The sequence below is a fragment of the Acinonyx jubatus genome, chromosome D1 (genome assembly GCF_027475565.1).
Source record: "Acinonyx jubatus isolate Ajub_Pintada_27869175 chromosome D1, VMU_Ajub_asm_v1.0, whole genome shotgun sequence".
In the NCBI taxonomy this organism is placed as follows: domain Eukaryota; kingdom Metazoa; phylum Chordata; class Mammalia; order Carnivora; family Felidae; genus Acinonyx; species Acinonyx jubatus.
Window position 1 is genome coordinate 106,483,485 of NC_069390.1, and position 23,526 is coordinate 106,507,010.

At 39.5% G+C, this 23,526-nt stretch overlaps 1 protein-coding gene across 12 annotated transcripts in view; it reads right to left on the minus strand.

Moving 5' to 3' along the window:
- ATM (ATM serine/threonine kinase) overlaps positions 1–23,526 on the minus strand; it is a 131,438-nt gene that overhangs the window by 107,466 nt on the left and 446 nt on the right. For 7 of the 12 annotated variants that reach the window (XR_003413223.2, XM_027036435.2, XM_027036432.2 and 4 more), the window contains exons 2-9: positions 23,118–23,301; positions 21,519–21,628; positions 17,546–17,641; positions 17,351–17,463; positions 15,583–15,728; positions 11,324–11,488; positions 1,710–1,875; positions 647–885 (exon numbers count right to left, since the gene is read on the minus strand). Coding sequence is in view for 11 of the 12 variants with exons in the window: in XM_027036435.2 (XP_026892236.2) it covers positions 647–885; positions 1,710–1,875; positions 11,324–11,488; positions 15,583–15,728; positions 17,351–17,463; positions 17,546–17,617 (901 nt within the window). In the remaining variant the exon portion in view is untranslated. The remainder of the gene's footprint in view (positions 1–646; positions 886–1,709; positions 1,876–11,323; positions 11,489–15,582; positions 15,729–17,350; positions 17,464–17,545; positions 17,642–21,518; positions 21,629–23,117; positions 23,302–23,526) is intronic. The other 5 variants (XM_027036433.2, XM_053204139.1, XM_053204141.1 and 2 more) reach the window with 5 other exon arrangements.

A 23,526-nucleotide genomic window follows, 5' to 3' on the forward strand; every position in this document is an offset into this window, starting at 1 on the left:
ATACCTTACATAACAACAAAAAAAAAAAAGCTTCTTCCTTGTGATGAGAACTTTTAAGATTTACTATCCTAGCTGCTTTCAAATATGCGATATGTATTAACCAGCAATACTCTCTTGATGAAAAACGAAGGTAAAGGTATCAAAGAGGAGAAATCATTCATTTCTGGTATTCCCAGCAAACAGGGGTCTGGATCAAGTATGAGGTTTAAAGCAGTATGTACACATCTCCCTGAGGAACTGACTAATCTGACAGCTTTGGGTCCGTATTTATCTTTTCTACCTCCTAATAAAAGCCACATGTAAATAAACAAGGCCCTGCCTTCTCTGAACTCTTTTACGCTACAGTATGAGAAATACCTTTTAGCACCTAACTGCTGCATCATCAGCTCCCAGAGGGGACATCGCGTCGTATTTGTGTTTCCTCGTGATGCTTAGCAATGTACTAAACAAACGGCACAATATGACTTGCTACCACAACTTCAAATTCTAAAAAAAGTGTGAGAAATATCCCTGTGACTAATGCCATTATCAAGCACAGTAATCCATAAGAAGGTCATAACCTCCTACAAAATACAGTTTTCATACTTAAGCCCCTACATTTCGATGAGGAAGTAAATTCAAAACAGCAAAAACTGCCTTTTATTACCTTTCTCTTGGGTTTTAGCTCCCTTTGGATGACGGATATAAATTTGCAGCTGAAATAATTCAATAATCACTTCTTTTAAGCAATCATTAAGTCTGTGTTGAGTCCAAATATAAAGCAAGGTAGGAAGAACTTCATCTCCTAACTGACACACGCAAATTCGAAAGTTAACAGCCAACGTCTTGAGGAAGATAACAAACGCTGCTAAGATGTGGTTTAGACCTGCAGAGCTCTTCTCTTGTCTATAACAGAAAATAAACACACTCCGCTTAACAGGGAAGACAATGAACACTGAAGACAGTTATGAAGTTGCACGCTGGAAAGAAAAAAGTATCTAATCTTCAAATAACAATAGCCTTAGTTTCAGAACTATTCAGGAAACAAATCCTAGTGGGACTACAGGCAGCAACAACATTATCTGGTGCTAGGACACCAGCTCTCTCTGCTGCTCAAACACCATGTATACAATGTTTCATGTTATAGACTAATGCAGCACAAACGTAAGATATTGATACTTCCAAAATACACCAGTTCATTTTTTCTTAGTACATCTATTCTCAAAAATGGGGAAAATCAAACTACTTAAGAGGATATTTATCTTTTTTAATAAAGCAGCACTGATCTCCCACTTAAAAACATCATTTTCATGTTCTGCCTTTGGATATTCAAGAATAGCTGGAGTGCTACTTTCTTTAGGAATCTACTAATTCTACTACAATGGGCCGATGTTTTTATTTTTGTTTTTTTAATTGGTAACATTTTCAGATGCTAGATCTAAAAGACAGACTTGCAGAGCACCTGGGTGGCTCAGCCAGTTAAAAGTTTGACTCTCGATTTCAGCTCAGGTCATGATCTCACAGTGTCTGAGTCTGAGCCCCACGTCAGGCTCTGGGTTGATAGCATGGCACCTGCTTAAGGTTTTCTGTCTCTGTCCCTCCCCTCTTGCACTCTCTCTCAAAATAAATACACATTAAAACACACACACACACACACACTGAAAATAAAAGATATACTTGCAAAAAGATCAAATAGATTTCCAATACAGAACAAAACGAGACTAGATTACCTCGCATGATGAATAGCTTTGGAAAAGAAATCCAACAATTTGGAATTCAATCCATCAGTTTGCGAACAGCACCCTCTGGCCACAGCATGAATTATTCTAGCCACTAACACTCTATTAATGTCTTGTGCAGGTTTAAGGTACAGATTGAAGTACACAGAGAACAACTCTTAAAAAACAAACAAAAAAAACCATTTTAGTTATGTTATCAAAAAGAAAATTATCAAAGCATTTAACTTAAAGGTCCTGTTACAATTTAAATTTCAATAGTCCCATACAGACAAAAAGATTAAAAATTACACTAATTTACACTCAAAACAGTAAAAGTGTTCAATCAGTATTTAATGTTATGTTATGTAAACTGCCTTCGAGAGGAACAACCTAAGGCTGCAGACCATGTGCAGCCGGCCCTCAGACAAGCTGTGGCACCTCTTCAATATCTACGTCCTTCCATGTAGGTCTAACAGAGCATGTGACACAGGGCACACCGAATCTACTATTTTGTTTTAAAGCCGGTTGATTAATAACACGTGTAAAATATATCAAGAGCATCAAGAACCATGTCAAGGGGATAAAATTTTATTCTACTTGAAACCTAAGGAATCAGAATGCCAGTTTCCTGGGTGTTGGCAGAAGACAAGATATTCTTGATCCGAGAAAAATGACAGTTTATTTCTCACAGCCATGACAACAGCCACAGGACCTTCCTTCTCACATCAATTCCTCAGCCCTGAAGGCAACCTGAAGAGGGACAAGGGACATGATACAAAAGTGAGCTACATTATAGAAGAGAAATCTCAAGCCACCTGTAACAAATAGGCAGCAAGCAAGCCTGTCCTTTGTTCGGAGGAAGCCATCATCTCTGGCTTCCAAGGTCTGCTATACACACGTACTTAAAAAAAGGTCAGGACGGGGCGCCTGGGGGGCTCAGTTGGTTGAGCGTCCAACTTCAGCTCAGGTCATGATCTCACGGCTCATGAGTTCGAGCCCTGCGTGGGGCTCTGTAATGACAGCTCAGAGCCTGGAACCTGCTTTGGATTCTGGGTCTCCCTCTTTCTCTCTGCCTGTCTCGCACGCAATGCTCTGTCTCTCTGTCTCAAAAAGTAAACATTAAAAAAAAAAAAAGCCAGGAATAAAGCAGCCAGTGTCTGCTCATAAGACACACAGAAACATTGAAATGCATTGAGAATCATCTCCCAAAACAATGAAAACCAAAGTTGCTAATGCAAGATTTTCTTCCCATAAAGAGAAAAACACAAAGTCCTTGGCTGGTAAAGTAAGACTAACACCATGGGTATCTACCTTTTCAACTGTATAATATCACATAATTCTGTAAAAACAGTTTACAATCAGTTATCAAATACAAAAGAATAAGGACAATATAAATACCTCAAACATGATACTAAAGAAAATGATTGTTCAAATGATTCCTATCGTATCTGACATCAATTTATGCAACTCTACATCAGTGCTTCTCAAAGTTTCATCATGACATACAACACCTAAATGGTAAAACTATGAGTTAATACACACAAACGTGGAGAAGAGAACACAGGAGTGGTTACCTTACTCTTATTAGTTGGTAGGTGCAGAGAGGTGAAATGAGAAAGCCAACTGTCTTCGATTAAAGCTCAAGTTCTAAGGCATTTATGTTAGATCAGGGAAGTTGATCCCAATTCTCATAGAATCCCACATACTATCCTAGCAAGCGGTTAAAAAAAAACCAGTATAAGCCGTCAACAGAAGTCTCAGAAGCAAAGAGTCCAACTTCTTCAAAAAAAGGTTGTAGGACATGCCTCCAGGTGGATTCACTTCCTCCATGAATTCAACACTGACAGAAAAGCTCAAAGAATGAATAGTAAAGGAACATGATATTTAAAAGGACTTCTGGAGTTAAAAGTTTTAAATTAAATGTAGATTCCTTAGGACTTTATACATAGACACTCATGCTATCTGCAAACTGGAACAGTTTTCTTTAGTCCTTTCTAATCTGTATGCCTTTTATTTCCTTTCCTGGCCTAACTGCCCTGTCTAGAACCTCTAGTGCAAGGCTCAACAGGAGTGGGGAGGGCACACATCCTTGCCTTGTTCCCAGTGTCTTTTATGAATGGTTTTAAATTATCGATTCATAACTATTCAGAGTATCTATTTCACAGTGGGTAAGTTCTGATAGGGTGTGGTTTAAAGGAACTGGTCCAGAGGCATCTGGGTGGCTCAGTCGGTTAAGCGTCTGACTTCAGCTCAGGTCATGACCTCAAGGTTCCTGAGTTCGAGCCCTGCATCAGGCTCTGCACTGACAGCTGGGAGCCTGGAGCCTGCTTCAGATTCTGTGTCTCCCCGTCTCTCTCTGCCCTTCCCCCACTCATGCTCGGTCTCTCTCAAAAATAAACATTAAAAAAAAAAAAGAAGGAATCCATAAAGGAACTGCTGCATTTAAATGCATAGAGTTGTCCATAGTATGTCAATACTCTTTTAATAGCTGCAAAACATGCAACTGTATCTATTTCCTTTCTCTTATCAGCAATCTGTGTCTTCTTTTGTATGTAAGTCACTCCTGCTAGCGGTTCTAGATTTTCTTGACGTTGTCAAAGAATCAGCTTTTTATTTAATTAATTGTTCTCTCTTGTTTTTCTGTTTTCAATTCCAGTGATTTCTTTACTTCCACTTGCTTCAAAGAGTTTGGTTTTGCTTTTCTCGTTTCTTGAGGTGGAAGCTAAGGTTACTGATGTGAGACTTTTCCTCCTTCCTAGTATGGGCAGTTGATGCTATAAAAATTGCCCTTTCTATATAACTTTAGCTGCATTCTACAAATTTTGACATCTTGTATTTTTTTTTTTCATTTTCATCCAGTTCTAAGTATACTCTGATGTCCTTGAAGACTTTTCTTTTGACCCATGAATTCAGAAGTGTGTTATTTATTTTCACAAAAGTACTATTGTGGTAGGGTCCCCTCCCTAAGGGGAGAAAAAAAGGGAGAGAAAACTTCAAGGTAACCTGGCTATCCGCCTGCGTGACAACATCCCTCATGACCTTGTAAACTGAGACTACTTAATCAGACTACATGTTAATGTGTTACCTACCATATATGGGGAGACAAAGAAATAGAAAATGTATTTTAAAAAACTATGCCATGAGGGGCGCCTGGGTGGCTCAGCCAGTTAAGCATCCGACTTCGGCTCAGGTCATGATCTCGCGGTCCGCGAGTTTGAGCTCCACATCAGGCTCTGTGCTGAGAGCTCAGAGCCTGGACTGCTTCGGATTCTGTGTCTCCCTCTCTCTGACCCTCCCCTGTTCATGCTCTGTCTCTCTCTGTCTCAAAAATAAAACGTTAAAAAAAAAAATTAAAACAAAACTATGCCATGTGACGTTGAGTGCTCAGTTCTTTGGGTAGGAACCCAACTGAGTGGTGCTGGCACAAATAAAGTTCCTTCCTGGATAAAAAGCTTCGGTGTTTGGGGCACCTGGGTTGAGCATCTGACTTCAGCTAAGGTCATGATCTCATGGTTAGTTCATGGGTTCAGGCCCTGTGTTGGTCTCTGTGCTGGCAGCTCAGAGCCTGGAGCCACTTCTGATTCTGTGTCTCCCTGTCTCCCCCTCCCCCACGCGCACGCGCTCTCTCTCTCTCTCTCTCTCTCTCTCTCTCTCTCTCTCTCTCAAAAATAAATAAACGTTAGAAAAAATTAAAGAAAAAAGCCTTGGTGTCACGACTCTGCGAGAATCCTGAGGAAACAGGGTACTATGGTAGAATATAAAAAGACAGGAACAAATTTAGAAGGGGAGACCAGAACACAGCAGTGGCATTAAGTTGAGACCTGCAGGATGAGAAGAAAGCAGCCATACAAAGGGTAGCCTCTAACAAGAGGAGGACACGTCATGAGGCAAGAAAGGGCTTGCACTCTCGAAACAGTGAGAGATGATCCGTAGCAGTGTCAGAAGGAAATACTAGAACTCTTATTTTTTAAATTAAAAGTAATTACAAATAAAAAATTAAGCTCTACTGATGTAGAAATCAATAACGGCCATTTGGGAAGAGAGCTTTGGCAGCTTCTTATAAAACTAAACAAAGTTTTACCATATGATCCAGCAATCATACTTCTCGGTATTTAGTGAAATGAGCTGGAAACCTATCTGCACACAGATGTTTATGGCAGCTTTATTCATAACTGTCAAAGCCTGGAAGCAATCAAGGTGTCCTTCAGTAAATGAATGGAAAATTACAGTGTGGCACATGCAGCCAATGGAATATTATTCAGCGCTAAAAAGAAGTAAGCTATCAAGCCACGAGGTGGCACGGAGGAAACTTAAATGCATATTACTAAATGAAATAAGCCAGTGTGACAAGACTATGTACTATGACCACATGATACCAATTACATCACATTCTGGAAAAGGCAAACCTAGAGAGACTGTAAAAAGATCACTGGTTGCTGGGGATCAGTGGGAAGGGAAGGATGAACTGACAGAGCACGGAGGATTTCTACGGCAGTGAAACTATTCTATGTGACACTATAATGGTAAATACCCCTCATTACACATTTGTCACAATCTATTGAACGGACGGCACCAGGAGTGATCCCAATGTCAAGTGTGAATGCCAGGTGACAGGAGGTGTCAGTGTGGGTGCGTGGACTGAAACAAATGTGCCACTCTGATGCAGGAAGTTGACAAGAGCAGAAGCCATGCCTGTGGTGTGTGTGAGGGCTCGTGTGGACTCTGTACTTCCTGCTCAATTTTGCGATGAATCTGAAATGGCTCTAAAAAAATGCAGTCTGTTTTTTAAAAAGTGTCTGGAGACCACTGGGTTAGAGAATCTGAATGAGGGCCACTGCAGCCAGAACAAAGAGATCAGAAGGACGGGGGCAGGCTTTTGGTTACGGTCAGAGAGGCAGGCAGAGCTACCCCGCGCTTCCAAGGCCGAGCAAAGGGGGAGTCGACGTTTCTTGCCAGTTTTACAGGAAAGCCACGAAAGGTTTTAACGTTTCTTCCTTCCTACCTCATTAGAAAACCTGCCCTCTTCCTTGGGACAATCCCAGAGCTCTTCCTTTGGAAACCCTTATTCTCAGAAAACATAGCCCATTTTCCTGTGTATTCACACACTCTCTCTGCATGAAATCCTTCCGATTACATTTAGGTATACTCTAGTTGACTCTCCTCTCTAGCAGGACCCCTCTTTCCCTCCACCTCACAACCAAAGCTTTGGGAAGCGTCGTTTTGCTAATCCATTTCCTCACTTGTCACTCAAGCTCTCACACCAGTCTGTTACAGGATCGAACACCATCAACCAACTGACTCTAGTTGTCATTTACAGAACGAATCACCCATAACAGCAGATAGACATTCTTTTCAAATGCATATGGAGCATTCATCAAATTAGACTTTATCTTGGGCCATAAAAGAAGTCATAATAACTATAAATATGTTATAAGAAGTATGTTCTCCGACAATAATGTAATTAGACTAAAAACCATAAAAGGGAAAATGAAATAAAAAATAGGAAAGTACCCCCAAACAATTGGAAATTAAATAACACACTTCTAAATAATCCACCGGTCAAAGAAGAACTTTTAGAAAAACAAATCTTGAACTGAAGAAAAATGAAAATGTAACAATGCCAAAATGCGTGAGATGTGACAAAGCAGTGTTTAGAGAAAAATTTATTATATTAAATACACCTATTAGGAAAGAAGCTCTCAAACCAATGATGTAAGCTTCTACGTTAAGAAACTAGAGAACAAATTAAACCCAAAATTAACATAAGGGAAGAATAATACCAGAAATCAATAATGAAAGAGGCAATACCAAATCAAGCCTACATACATTAAAAGGACAACAAGGTAATAATGTTTAAGAACAACTTTACGCTCCTGCATTAAACAACTTAAAGTGTACAAATTCTTACACAAGTTATTAAAGCTAACTAAAAAAGAAATAAACTAAATATTCCCATATCTGTTAAAGAAATTGAATTCATAGTTAAAAATCACCTTCCAAAAATAACCTTCAAATTCAATCTAGTAATACGTAAAAAGAATAATACATCATGCCCTAGGAGGGTATGTCCCAAGAATGCAAGGTTGACTTAACTTTTGTATACCAAAGAACACTATTGTCAGTGTTAAAGCAACCCATGGAATGGGAGAAAATAGTTGCAAACCATACATCTGACAATCAGGGGTTAACATCCAGAATATGTAAAGAATTCCTACATTTCAACAACAAGATAACAAGCTGATTAAAAACTGGACAAAGGAGGCACCTGGGTGGCTCAGTCGGTTAAGCATCCGACTTTGGCCCAGGTCAAGATCTCACCGTTCCTGAGGTCAAACCCCACGTCAGGTGAGCTTAAGCCCAGCACTGACAGTGCGGAGCCCATGTGGAATTCTCTCTCTGCCCCTCACCCTCTCCCTCCCTCCGTCCCACTCTCTGCCCCTTGTGGGATTTTCAGTCTCTGCCCCTTGCTCACTCACGCCCTTTCTCTCTCTCTCTCTCTTTCACTCACTCAAAAACATATAAATAAATAGACACACAGATACATAGAATAAAAACTGGACAGAAGACAGGAATAGATACTTTTCCAAAGATGATGTGCAAATGGCCAATAAGTACATGTTAAAGTCATTAGAGAAGAGTCATTAGAGAAATGCAAATCAAAATCACAACGAGACACCACTTCATACGCATTCACATTAGGAGGACTACTATCAAAACAAGAAAAAGAACAAGTGTTGGTAGTAAGAGTGTGGAGACACTGGGAATGCCTGTGATTGTGGATCTGTAAAACGATGCAGCCCTTGAGGAAAAGTTTTGTGGTTCCTCAATAAATTAAACACGGAGTTACCATATAATGCAGTAATTCTACTTCTGGATAAATACACAAAAGAACTGAAACAAAGGACTCAGGCAGCTCTTCCTACCCAAGGGTCCTGTTCTGTCCCTGTGCTTTAATAAAATCACCTTTGTGCCACCCTCCCCCCAAAAATAAAGGACTCAAAGAGCTATTTGTACGCTCATGTTCATAACAGCATTATTCACAACAGCCAAAAGGTAGAAACCACTCAAATGCTCAATGACAGATGAATAAACAAAATGTAGTATATACACACAGTAGAATATTACTCAGCCTTAAAAAGGAAGTAAGTTGTGAGACACACTACGACGTGGATGAACCTTGAAGACACGAGTGAAATGGGCCATTGACAAGAGGACAAACACTGTATGATTTCACTTACACAAGGCGGCCAGGGTGGTCAAACTTACAGATACAGAAAGCAGAATGGTTGCCAAGGGCTGCAGGAGTGAGTTTCAGTTTGGGAAGATGAGAAAAGTGTTGGAAATGGAAGGTGATGGTTGCACAACAATGTGGATATAATACGTAACGCCACTGAACTGTACACTTAACAATGGTTAAGACGGTAAATTTTATGTCATGTACGTTTCACCATTTGAAAAAATCATACTGAAGCTCTTCGTCAATAGGATACAGCAGAAAAAAATAAAAGTCACACAGCTCAGAAATGAATGGAAAAAACACAGATACAGGACTGCCTGAAGACAAAACCCCACAGAAGCTAAAAAAGAACTCCTAGGTCTAATAAGTGATTTCAGCAAGGTCCCAGGACACAAGATTAATACACTAAAATCAGTTGTACTTCTGTATGATAGTAATGAACCATACAGAAGTTGAAAATTTTAACATTGTACAATATATAAACTATTGCTATATAAATCTAATAAAAATATACAAATCCTGTATGCTGATAATCATAAAACATTGACTTCTTTATATCAAAAAAGACCTATTACAATGAGCACTGGGTGTTGTATATAAGTGATAAACCACTAAATTCTACTTTTGAAATCAATACTAACACTATGTATTAACTAACTTGAATTTAAATAAAAATTTGGAAGAGAACAACAACAACTACAACAACAAAAACAAAGACCTAAACAAAGAAATACATCATGTTCATGGATTAGAAGACTCTACATGGTTAAGAAGTCTATTCTTCCTTAATTGTTCAGTAGAGTCCGTGCAATCCCTACCAAAATCCCAGCAGGGTTTTTTGTAGAAATCAACAGATTCCAAACTTTGTATGAAAATGCTGGCTGGCTTCAGGCCATCTTCTCATCTCCTCAAAAGTCTCCCTCTAAAAAGTCTCATCCCTAACCATGGGCTCCATCAACATCACTATTAAAGATGGGTTCTGAACATAAACTTCACTTCTTGAGCAAAGTCCTCATTAGAGAAGCAAGTTCTCATCAGAGGAGGGAGCTAACTAGAAAAACAATTCAACCAAGGGGCAGATGGTGAGAAGTGAAAGTAGTATGCTTAAAAATAAAAAGAGCGTTTCAGAGAACATGCCAGATGATGGAACCATACTTAGGATGCTACAGGAAGGACCACCTTTGTTTCAGTGAGACCTGTGGTTACATGTAATAATCTAAGATACACAAACCCTCTGAATACTTAGGATGGACCACTTTGGTCATAGAGAGGTGTCACAGTATCCTGGATATCACTAGCCTATTCTCTGTACGACTTGTTGAGGGTCGGAATTGGGACACAGCCTCCCTTATGTCCAGAACAACAACAGAGGCCCCAGATGACATCTAAGAAATTAATACAGCAGCTCAGAAGGCTTTCCTTCATGTGGGAACAGTAGAGTATAATGCAGAGCACTGATCAGGTCATGGTTTTACCATCCACATGTATCTCATTTTGAAACGAGAAACTGACGACAAATAATACAGACAAACATCTTTTCAGGTAGTCAGCAAAATTTATCTTGAATACTTACAATGAAAAATACCGAGCTTTTAGATTTTCAGAGGTGGTTGTATTAGACGACTCTGACATGGCTTAGAGTGGCTTCACTAAAGCCAAATCCCATTCTCACCCACTGAACCCACTCAGCGACGAAAATGCTCCACCTCTGAAATCAATAAACTCAAATGTTTCAGTCTCTGACCCTAACTTCCTTCCTTTGTGGTCTCTACTAACTTTCACCTACAGGCTGTCAAAAACACTCGATTCCTCCCTGACACCCACTCTCCTTATCTTGTAGTCACTGGGGCCTGTACATCCTGTGCTATTCGTGATGTGCGCTACCTTACAAGTGACCTGCTACAAGCCTAATCCAATGGATTCTTATGTGTTTTATCATTTCCACCACACTTAAAACGTCATCCCCCTTCCAACCTGAAACTCTGTTGCTTTCACTTCTACAACACCTCTCCCTACTGCTTTTCTTCTTTGTACTTTAATCACGGTGGGGTTTGGGTGTCACTGATCTGTGAAGTCACGGCTTCCAAACATATCTACGTCATAGTGTGTTAGAATTTTTGGTTTACTTGGTTTTTTCCTGCCACTGGCCTGTCGAGTTCTTGAGGAAAGGTATGGCTTCTTTCAATTCTGTAACTCCTTATCTACGATAGAGACAATAACTTCGGAAGTCCTTAAAAAATGAAACTAGCTGTTGGATTCTGTAACCATTTCATTTTACCAGGATACTGTGAAACGGCCAGGTCATTTGGGGGATACAGATTCTGACCAGCCTTTTAGTGACATTTCATTTCACAGAAAAAATTCAAAAATAACAAACTTCAAAACATACCTAGCCACTGTTGCTGAGTTATTTCACACCAGTATTTTCTCACTGAAAGAATATCCTTGAGCAGTATGTTGCTGCAGTCGGCTCCATAAACAGTACCATTAAACGAATCTTTCACCGTATCCATGATGTAACTCAAGAGTTCTTGACATTTTAGTCTGGGTGCTCCTATTTAAAAATAAACAAGCAAGTAAATAAAAACGTATAAATCTTAAGACAAATAAGAACACCTGGAAGTACAACTATATAAATAATTCCATGTGGGAAATTACTATTAACCTCTTTCTCACAGAGCAGGGAGCAGCAAACTATGGCCCGTGGGCAAAATGCAGCCAGCTGCCTGTTTTGGGAAATAAAGCTTTACGGGGCCACAGCCACATTCATTTCTGTATTGTCTACAGCTACTTTTATGCCACAACAGCAGAGCTCAATAACTGAGACAGACTAGAGAGCCTAAAAAGTCAAAAACGTTTACAGTCTGGTCCCTTGACAAAAGAAGTTTGCTGATCTCTAGGGGAATATATAGCAAAAACAATCATTCATCCTATCCTTAATAATTCACAACTTCTGGAATTAGACCTAAAATGATCCAACGTTTCTTGGTACTTTTTAAAAAGAACGAATTCATTAGAATAACTTGAGATTGTAAGGAAGATATTTACACTAAAAATCAAATTATTTTCAAATCCTACAACAGCATGTATGGCATATAAGTATGTAAGGCAGTAATATTTCCTCTTTTATTTACTAGAGGTCCCAAAAATTCAGTACTAAAGGATATACTCTTAACAAAAGGATATTTAAAAACTGTTTCCTATTTTCAGCAAATCACACTGATGTTGCGGCTATAATTTTATCCTATTTCAACATTAACGATCTTAAAACCACACATTAACATTTTTTTGTTATAAGCTATCAGCAGGTCGCAAATCATACGTATCTGATCATATTCTAGTTCAGCATTTTCATATGGTGACAACCATCAAACTACGGTAAATAAATACACACTGATGTAATCGGAGTACTACTTTCACTTGTGGCCTATATTACAATTTTAGGCATCTCTGGCCAATCATGAAATGCACAATCCCATGATCCTCTGCTTTAACACCCTATGTATCTTTCTCTAATGGTCCTTGTATCATTTTCTTATCCATAACGTCTGTTATAACATTCCTAAGGAATTAATTAATCTCTATATTGCAACACAACCCAGTAACTGTCCTAAATAGTGTTTGCTTAGTAAACATTTATTAACTGCATAAATTAATGTCAGGATGAAGTCACATTTCCCTATGGTCTTAGTCCCAACATATTTCCTTCCTCTGCCAAATTTGAGAAAGGCCTCAAGAATTATGCTGACATTCTTTTCTAAAAAAATCTGCCTCCAGAGGACAACTAAGTTGGCTGAAAAGGATTTAAGGAACCTCATAGAACTTAACATTTTACAAATGTGCTTTGTGCAGAAGCAGATAAATGCCTACATAAAAGAATGAACAAATGCTTATTGGTTCCTTCCCAACTGTCTTTTTTCAATCTGTTTCTTTCGTCACACTTTGAATACCAGTGCTAAGTCTGGCAAAGTCTGCACATGTGTTTCAATTCCCATCAATTCTCTCACCTCTTTGAAAAACACAAAGAAGTGAGATGACGTAATAGTAACACCCTACCTTTGTTCTGAGGTTAAAGACATTTAAGTTACAAAGTTAAACCTGAAACTGGGGCACCTGGGTGGCTCAATCAGTTAAGCATCAGACTTCAGATCAAGTCTTGATCTCAGGGCACATGAGGTCACGAGTTCGAGCTCCGCATCAGGCTCTGTGGTGACAGCTCGGAACCTGGGGCCTGTTTCAGATTCTGTGACTTCCTCTCTCTCTACCCCTCCCTTATTCAACCCCCCATCTCTCCCCTTCAAAAATAAATAAACTTTTAAAAAAAATTCAAAGTTAAACCTGAAAGAAAAGGAGGCTTCAAATGAAAACAACCACTTTTCAACCATTTAAATGATCTTATATTGATAATTTTACCTACTCTTTCCTGTAAACAAAATATTGATACTTTCACACATTTTCAAATGTGATGTCCACTGTTAATTTTGTGACTAAAGGTCTTTTCACTCTAATGCAAAATTACATGCTGCAAACTTTTCTGAGGGGTTACAAATGGGCTTGGGTATCGTTCTCTCCTTACTCTCTAAGTACAGATTAAAATCTATTAAGAACCCAATGTCAGTAGCCAAGAAATCAAATTTTAATAAATGCAGGGCTATCCTACAGGGCAAAAGCAGGTGCAGAGTATTTCAGTGTAGCTTTCCTCTGTCCATGCTGGAGTCCCTGACATGGGCTTGCCCCTATCCACACAACTGGCATCTCAGAGCTGGAAAAATAAATTTCTCCTAAACCACCACTTTTTAGACTCAAGTCTCATACCACCAAAATATCATTTGCTAACCATCTGTATCCTTCTACTTAATAACGTTTACCAACACTGGCCTTTTCTGATTCTTTTTATTTTACTAAGTTCCTTATTTTAACTCCAAGATAGCCTACAGTGTCATATTCCTTTCAGGTGTCCAATATACAGTGACTCAATGGCTTTTCTGATTCTTAAACTAAACTTGGTATCCCAAAGCCACATTTTTTAAAATTTATTTTTAATTGTTTTCAGTTTACATCCAAATTAGTTAGCACATAGTGCAACGATTTAGGAGTAGATTCCTTAGTGCTCTTTAACCCATTTAGCCCATGCCCCCTCCCACAACCCCTCCAGTAACCCTCAGTTTGTTCTCCATATTTATGAGTCTCTTCTGTTTTGTCCCCCTCCCTGTTTTTATATTATTTTTGTTTCCCTTCCCTTATGCTCATCTGTTTTGTCTCTTCAAGTCCTCATATGAGTGAAGTCGTATGATTTTTGTCTTTCTCTAATTTCACTTAGCATAATACCCTCTAGTTCCATCCACATTGTTGCAAATGGCAAGATTTCATTCTTTTTGATTGCCGAGTAATACTCAATTGTGTATGTGTATATGTATGTATGTATGTGTGTATATATATATATATATATATACACACCACATCTTCTTTATCCACTCATCCTTCGTTGGACATTTGGGCTCTTTTCATACTTTGGCTATTGTTGATAGTGCTGCGTAAACACTGGGGTGCACGTGTCCCTTCGAAACAGCACACCTGTATCCCTTAGATAAATGCCTAGTAGTGCAACTGCTGGGTCGTAGGGTAGTTCTATTTTTAGTTTTTTAAGGAACCTCCATTCTGTTTTCCAGAGTGGCTGCACCAGCTTGCATTCCCAACAAAGCCACATCTTTGAAGAGTGAACAGAGTTTAAGCCCAAGAGTCTGTACACAAACATTTCTGCTTCTAGTTTTCAGGATTGTATGAAGCCCGTTTCTTTACATGAGCCTACAAGGATCCTGTGTTTTGATTCAAAAATATGAACTCTTTAAAGCATTCACCGCATCAGTTCAAAATGGAAATATGTGGCTCAACAGAAGCAAAAAAATCACAGTTATTTTCTTTTTTAATCAATAGAAGGCACAGTTATAGTTACAAGGGTGGGTTCTGACTGCCAAGAAAGCCACTGTGATCTCAAAATGAGTTACAAGTATAGAATAAAAGATATACGAGTCCTGCACTGCTCTGTACCAATCAGAACATACCTATAACTGAGTCCCACACTTTGAGATAGAATTAAATTGAAGAAAATTCAGAAAAGACTGACACAAATACTAGGTCATACGAGCTGAAGGAAGTTTATCTGTTTAGCTTAGAGAAAAAGCCTCAGAGAAAATGTCATGGCTAACTTCAAATGCCTCAAAGGATACCATTTTGAAAAAATTTATTGGGATCTGTCTTTATTACCTGAGAAGGCAGAAGCAATAAATAACAAAGGGAGACAAGTTTTTACTACTACTAAAGCTATTCAAAGATAGCAAAAAAAAAAAAAAAAAAAAGCCTCAAAAGGTTATGTTCAGCATTAAGGCCACCTAAGTGCTAAGAACAAATAGAGGGGGTCCAAGAAGAAGAACGGGCAGCTGGAATAGTAATTTTTAATCTTTGAATCCAGGCACTACCATTCCATGCTTGCATAAATTCATCCAAATAGTTAAATCTATAGTATTAAAAACCATGATATGTACTAGAGATTAGAGTTAGCATCAACTATTACCTCAACACATTACAACCAGATTCAGGCAACAGTAACTCTTAATAAACCAGCTCGTTACAACTAACAACAGCACTTACTTTTATTTGCACATTTGATGAAGTATTTGACCAGACTACTAATTTCTTGCATCTTTTTCTGCCTGGTGGCTTGTGTTGAGGCTGATACACCTGCTTTTGCTGTTCTCAGACATTCTGTTTCTTTTTGAACATATTTCTGTAAAAATCTTCAAGAAAACAAAGTAGAATTTCAGAAAACGCATTAAATGCTTAAATTATTACAACAGTTCAGGGCGCCTGGGTGGCTAAGTTGGCTGGACAGCTGACTGCGGCTTGGGTCATGATCTCATAGCTCGTGAATTTGAGCCCCACATCGGGCTCTGTGCTGACAGCTCAGAGCCTGGAGCCCGCTTCGGATTCTATGTCTCCAACTCTCTCTGCGCATGCCCCCCACCCCCCCGCCACTCACACTGTCTCTCTCAAAAATAAACATTAAAAAAAAAAATTATTGCAACAATTCTAAAAAGTCCTTATGCCATTATACAGGGAACAAGCCACAAGGTGCCATCAATGTACCAGCTAAATAAAACAATTTTCTCTTTCAAGGCCTAAGCCCCACCGCACCCGCTTAAAGTCTGGTCTGGATCTGGAGCCTCCGTGATTTTCTGTTGCTTTCCTGCTTGCTTTCTCACCTTATTATTAAAAGCTTACAACGGTTTTAGGGCTCTTGATTCTTTATTGCCTGTTATTCTGTACAACCCACACCTTTCCTAAGCAGTTGGTAACACTTCTACCTTTGGAATAAAGGCGGCCTAGAAAATATTCATGATTAGCTGAAAGTGCCAAGTGCATCTCTGACCTATCTGAACAGTTTACGCAAAAGTCATCTTTAGATAATGACTATAGTTGTGGTATTTGAAATAAACTAACCAGAGGAAGACACGTATGCATTTTTCATATTATCTGCATTGAAATCTGTAAGTCATTCCAGTACCAAATACACAGTAAAAATAAAAGTGTTCTTTCTAAATACTAACAACTTCCTTGACTGAAAATGTTGTTTCATGTTTCCCAGTATTCTCTATTAATTTAAAATATTTCACTCATGTGCCCTAAGTCTTACGATCTACTTCTAGTTACAGACTTCACAGTTAAAAATTGTATTTTAATGTAAAAAAGCATCAATTCTGTCTGCCACTCCAGTCCACTAATCAATTCTGTCTTTCCAATGCCTGAATCCTGAATTTTGTTTGTTATTGTTAAATTTTAACATATGGCAGTTACTTAGAGCAATATAGATGTAAAAATAACAGGGGTGCGGGTGGGACTCAGTCAGCTGAACATCCGGCCCTTGGTTTCAGCTCAGGTCATGATCTCACAGTTCATGGGTTCAAGCCTGGTGTCAAACTCCACAAGCACTGAGAGAGAAAGCACCAAGTAGGAAACAGCAAAGAAAGAGGATTTCGCCAAAGTCAAAAATCAACTGAATCTGCATAGCGCAGAGCCTGACATGGGGCTCGAATTCATGAAGTGTGAGATCATGACGTGAGCTGAAACCGAGAAACAGACGCTCGACATACTGAGCCACCCAGGCACCCCAGAATTTTCTCTAAGCTTGAGTGAGATATGTCTAAGACCTTTTATTGATCAAATGACTTAAAAAATGTAACTTTTTCTACATGAACATCCTTTAAAACTTATGTTTCAGATGAATATTAAGCACCAATTTTATATACAAAGCACAACTGTATATAGGGAGCAAAGTAACACCTACATACACAAAAATATCACAACAAATAAAAATGAAAGCAAAAACTAAAGACGCTAAAATGAAATTAGAATGGAATACCTAAAAACAGCATCCCAATTCAAGTATTTCCCTTGTTTGGAATCTGAATGTCGATCTAAATGTTGAACGGTTTCAGGATCCCGGATAAGGCGCTTAAATTTCTCAACTTCTTTCTGAAAATGAAGAAGAACATGGTAATGGGTTGCCAATCACACACCTGCTACAAGGAAAGATAAAATTTCAGGAATTTACTACCCTTCGTTCTGTAGCTCTATCGTGTTCCAATTGACGACAGCAAATAAGCAGATCGTTAAGTGCTAGACTCATGGTTCAGAATTTCAGAAAACGTCACTGTAAAAAATACGTACATGCAAAATTACTTTAGACCTTCGGATTGTGGTATTAATACATAGGCAGGTCAAACTATACAACTAGAGATATAATGTGCTCAAACATACAGTGGTTTTTCTTAACGTTTCCATGTTCAAGTGAGATTTTCTTAAAATATATCAAAACAAAGCTTCAAACATGTAAATTTGTGTGCAGCAGTGGGATAAAAATAGAAAACATGTAATTGATTGTTCTGAGAACTCTTTTTTTTTTAATTTTTTTGTTAATGATTTTGTTTATGTTTGAGAGACAGAGACAGAGCGTGAGCAGGGGAGGGGCAGAGAGAGGGAGACATAGAATCTGAAGCAGGATTCAGGATCTGAGCTGTCAGCACAGAAGCCAACATGGGGCTCGAACTCAGGAACTGCGAGATCATGACCTGAGCTGAAGTCAGACACTTAGCCAAGTGAGCTACCCAGGTGTCCTGAGATCTTTTCTAGGAGACATGATACTTCTATTTTTTTTTCAATATATGAAATTTATTGTCAAATTGGTTTCCATACAACACCCAGTGCTCATCCCAAAAGGTGCCCTCATCAATACCCATCACCCACCCTCCCCTCCCTCCCACCCCCATCAACCCTCAGTTTGTTGTTTTTAAGAGTCTCTTATGCTTTGGCTCTCTCCCACTCTAACCTCTTTTTTTTTTTTCCTTCCCCTCCCCCATGGGTTTCTGTTAAGTTTCTCAGGATCCACATAAGAGTGAAAACATATGATATCTTTCTCTGTATGGCTTATTTCACTTAACATCACACTCTCCAGTTCCATCCACGTTGCTACAAAGGGCCATATTTCATTCTTTCTCATTGCCACGTAGTACTCCATTGTGTATGTAAACCACAATTTCTTTATCCATTCATCAGTTGATGGACATTTAGGCGCTTTCCATCATTTGGCTATTGTTGAGAGTGCTGCTGTAAACACTGGGGTACAAGTGCCCCTATGCATCAGTACTCTTGCATCCCTTGGGTAAATTCCTAGCAGTGCTATTGCTGGGTAATAGGGTAGGTCTATTTTTAATTTTTTGAGGAACCTCCACACTGTTTTCCAGAGTGGCTGCACCAATTTGCATTCCCACCAACAGTGCAAGAGGGTTCCCGTTTCTCCACATCCTCGCCAGCATCTATAGTCTCCTGATTTGTTCATTTTGGCCACTCTGACTGGCGCGAGGTGATATCTGAGTGTGGTTTTGATTTGTATTTCCCTGATGAAGAGCGACGTTGAGCATCTTTTCATGTGCCTGCTGGCAATCCGGATGTCTTCTTTAAAGAAGTGTCTATTCATGTTTTCTGCCCATCTCTTCACTGGGTTATTTGTTTTTCGGGTGTGGCGTTTGGTGAGCTCTTTATAGATTTTGGATACTAGCCCTTTGTCCGATATGTCATTTGCAAATATCTTTTCCCATTCCGTTGGTTGCCTTTTCGTTTTGTTGGTTGTTTCCTTTGCTGTGCAGAAGCTTTTTATCTTCATGAGGTCCCAGTAATTCATTTTTGCTTTTAATTCCCTTGCCTTTGGGGATGTGTGAAGTAAGAAACTGCTATGGCTGAGGTCAGAGAGGTCTTTTCCTGCTTTCTCCTCTAGGGTTTGGATGGTTTCCTGTCTCCCATTCAGGTCCTTTAACCATTTTGATTTTATTTTTGTGAATGGTGTGAGAAAGTGGTCTAGTTTCAATCTTCTGCCTGTTGCTGTCCAGTTCTCCCAGCACCATTTGTTAAAGAGACTGTCTTTTTTCCATTGGATGTTCCTTCCTGCTTTGTCAAAGATTAGTTGGCCATACATTTGTGGGTCTAGTTCTGGGGTTTCTATTCTATTCCATTGGTCTGTGTGTCTGTTTTTGTGCCAATACCATGCCGTCTTGCTGATTAAAGCTTTGTAGTAGAGGCTAAAGTCTGGGATTGTGATGCCTCCTGCTTTGGTCTTCTTCTTCAAAATTACTTTGGCTATTCGGGGCCTTTTGCGGTTCTATATGACTTTTAGGATTGCTTGTTCTAGTTTCGAGAAGAATGCTGGTGCCATTTTGATTGGGATTGCATTGAATGTGTAGATAGCTTTGGGTAGTATTGACATTTTGACAATATTTATTCTTCCAATCCATGAGCACGGAATGTTTTTCCATTTCTTTATATCTTCTTCAATTTCCTTCATAAGTGTTCTATAGTTTTCAGCATACAGATCTTTTACATCTTTGGTTAGATTTATCCCTAGGTATTTTATGCTTCTTGGTGCAATTGTGAATGGGATCAGTTTCTTTATTTGTCTTTCTGTTGCTTCATTATTAGAGTATAAGAATGCAACTGATTTCTGTACATTGACTTTGTATCCTGCAACTTTGCTAAATTCATGTATCAGTTCTAGCAGACTTTTGGTGGAGTCTATCGGATTTTCCATGTATATGATATTTCTATTAAAACGTAAAAGATAAACAGAAGACAGACAGGTCAAGAACAAGGAAAAGGGCACCCAAGGATTTAGCACTTTAACAGCAGCACCTTTTCTTATATGTAGCAATGTGTCATTTGTTGAGCCAAAAGTTTAATTTGCTGTGCTCTGGAATTGATAGCTAGGAGGTTATCAGAGCTGGCAAACCTTGCCTAGCACTTAAGTCTCAACTGGCTTGATGGTTCTCATTTAAAAAAAAATTGTTTTTAACATTTATTTATTTTTGAGAGAGAGACAGAGCATGAGTGGGGTTGGGGCAGAGAGAGAGGGAGACACATAATCTCAAGTAGGGTCCAGGCTCTGAGCTGTCAGCACAGAGCCTGATGTGGGGCTTGAACTCACAGACAGTGAGATCATGACCTGAGCTGAAGTCAGATGCTTAGCTGTGCTGACAGCTCAGAGCCTGGAGCTTGATTTGGATTCTGTGTCTCCCTCTCTCTCTGCCCCTCCCCTGCTCATGCTCTGTCTCTGTCTCTCAAAAAAAAAATAAATGTTAAAAAAAATTAAAAAAAAAAAAATACTACAGAGATATCCCTTGCAAAAGTCAAAAATCAACTACATCTTACTGGGCTTGAATGCCATTGCTGTAGCTCTCCTCTTAGGTTTTTGAACATAATCAAGCCTACCTCTGATGACCTTTAAAAGAACTCATATAAGAAAAGCATTTTGTGTCATTAATTTTGAGTCACTTCACAAAGAAGCTTCGTTTTTGTTAGACTATAAATATTTACAAAGAAAATATGTACCTTTTTTTGTGTATTACCTATCTCAAGAGGCAAGGGGGGGGTGTCCTTTACCCATGCATTCACATAAATTCTACTCATTCTTTAAAGATCCAGTACGTTTCCCTGCTGCTATTTCACTCACAGGATCTTAAAACCGGAACTGAGAGAACACGTCCAATCTTCGTACAAAGAAATCTCTCCTACAAAATTATTTCCACACTCTTTCAACATCCAGTGAAGGCACACTACCTGATGAGCCTACCTATTTCACTGGTAGAAAAGTCTAAGTCACTTCTTCATTTTTATTCATTGGTTGTTCTGACTCTTTTATCCCTAGTACAACCTCCTCTACACTGCTGTGGATTACAGGATGTTATTTACTTGACAGTCTTATTTGTTTGGTCGTAAACTTCTCGAGGAAAACAACTATTATTTTCATGTTCATGCTATTTTCATTTCCATTCCTCACAATTTTATCTAGGACTCTTCCCCCTTCTTACTCACTCTTAGCTTAAAACCCTCTTGGAGTGAGCCAATATGGAAAACAAAACTGGGATTGTAACCAATGAAAACACCTTAGCAATAGCCAAAGAACCATAAAGGTAGGCACATTTATTTCTAGATATACTAAACATGTTGTTTGTAATGTAAAAAAAAATCACATGTTTACTGACCACGTGACACTTCCAGGAAGATGTAGCCCTCAAATTTTCTTTTTTAAAGCTGTGATTTTTCTGCTGGCTTCTTTCTATTTTTCTCTCTTCCGTTTCCCAAAAATGGATTACTTTCAAGAAAACACAACAGTTCAATCAGGAAATGTTCAATCACTGATACATGCAACATTTACTGAGCAACTACTGTGTTCAAGGTACCATGTTACGGGTAAGAGACACAAATCCTACCCTTGTGGAGTCAGAAATGGTGAGGGAGAGTGACGACAAACGAGTACACTGAAAAATAAATGTGTAATTCCAAACTGATATATGACTCAAAGGAAACACAATATACAATAACAATGGAGAAGATCACTTTTGATAAGGTGCCAGGGAACACATCCCAGCAGAGGTTACAACAAAGCCAAGATCTGAACGGGTGCCAATCAATGAAACAGCTAGAGGGCCAACATTTCAGTGGAGACTAGTATCACCAAAAGGTCTTAAAATGGAAAAGTGCATGGTATGTTGGAGAAAGTGAAAGAAAACCAAAGAACTACAAAGCAGTCAGCTACAGCAAGAGAGTCAACAGATCAGGTGGAATTTGATTAATACATTCATCCAGAACTATCTACATTCCACTACCAACATGCAGTTAAACAATACACATTTCCTAAGCAACAGCCTCTGAAATGGCAAATCCAATGTCCCTTTTTAGATCTCCATCAAGTTGGTCCCTTTACAGAATTTGACAATGATACCTACACCCCATCTTCCTGCATACAATTCTGCCCTTGGCATGCCATTCTTTCCCGGTGTAATAGTGTGGGCTCTGTACTTAGATCATACTGGTTCAAATCCTCGTCCTGCCATTTACAAACTGTATAAGCCTGAGCAAGATTGCTATTTCCTCTAACGTCAGTTCTGTCAACAATAAAATAAAAAACAATACCAAAGGTATTGTAAGGGTGCCTACTTCGAAGGTTTTGTAAGGGTGCATGCGCGTGTTTAACACAGTGCCTGGAACACAGCAAATGCCCAACCATTGCTACCAATTATCATTATTCCCTTTGTTTCCTTCATCTTTTTTTGCTGGTTCTTCTTCCACCCACACCTGCAAGAGGATCTTTGTGTCCTTACTTCTCAACCTATGCTCTCCCAGGGTTGTCTCATCCATCCCTAAGACCCCACCATGCTGAAAATGCCCACATCTTTCATTCCACGCCAGACCTCACTCTTGAGCTTCAGAAACCTTCCACACTTTATGCCTTTACATGCATTTCCCCTTGTCTGCAAGGCACCTACCATACCCCTCCGGGGGCAACTGAACAATTGGAGGTCTTACCACACGACCTCATTTGCTCCTCTGCCGTCACAGTTCTCTCTCAGATTATCCCCCTGAGCTCTAAGGGTCCTTTTACTGTCTGTGCCCAGTGGGGCACACGGGTGGCTCGGTCCTTTGAGCATGGGGCGCTCGATTTCTTTTTAGGTCATGATCCCAGGGTCGTTCGATCCAGCCCAGCGCTGAGCTTGGAGCCGGCTTGGGATCCTCACTCTCCCTCCCTCTGCCACTCTTTAAAAAAAAAAAAAAAAAAAAAAAAGTCTAAAATTTCTCGGTACCCGGCAAGAACAGCAGCGAACGCTCTTAAGTGCTCACCACAGGCCAGAATAATCACAAGGGAGACTGTACAGCGCAGTTGCAGATGTCAGCCAGAATTCCAGCTCCAGCAAAAGTAATTCCACACTCCGCGCTCCAACGCACGCCAATCTAGTTTAAACCTCAACAGATGCTCGTAGATCAAATCTAATAAAGAAGGGGGGGGGCATGATTAGTCAAGTCATTTAGTTACAGCTGGTCCATACGGGGACAGAGAAAGGGGGCGCGCAGGAGGACTCAACGAGGCATTTGGCAGAAGAGTCCCGGCTATTGACTCCGCTAAGTCCGCTACGGGATCGCAGAGAGAGCGGGAGAAAAGTGCAGCGCGGAATAATACGCCTCTAGAGAGCAGGAGGGTAGACCAGCCATCAT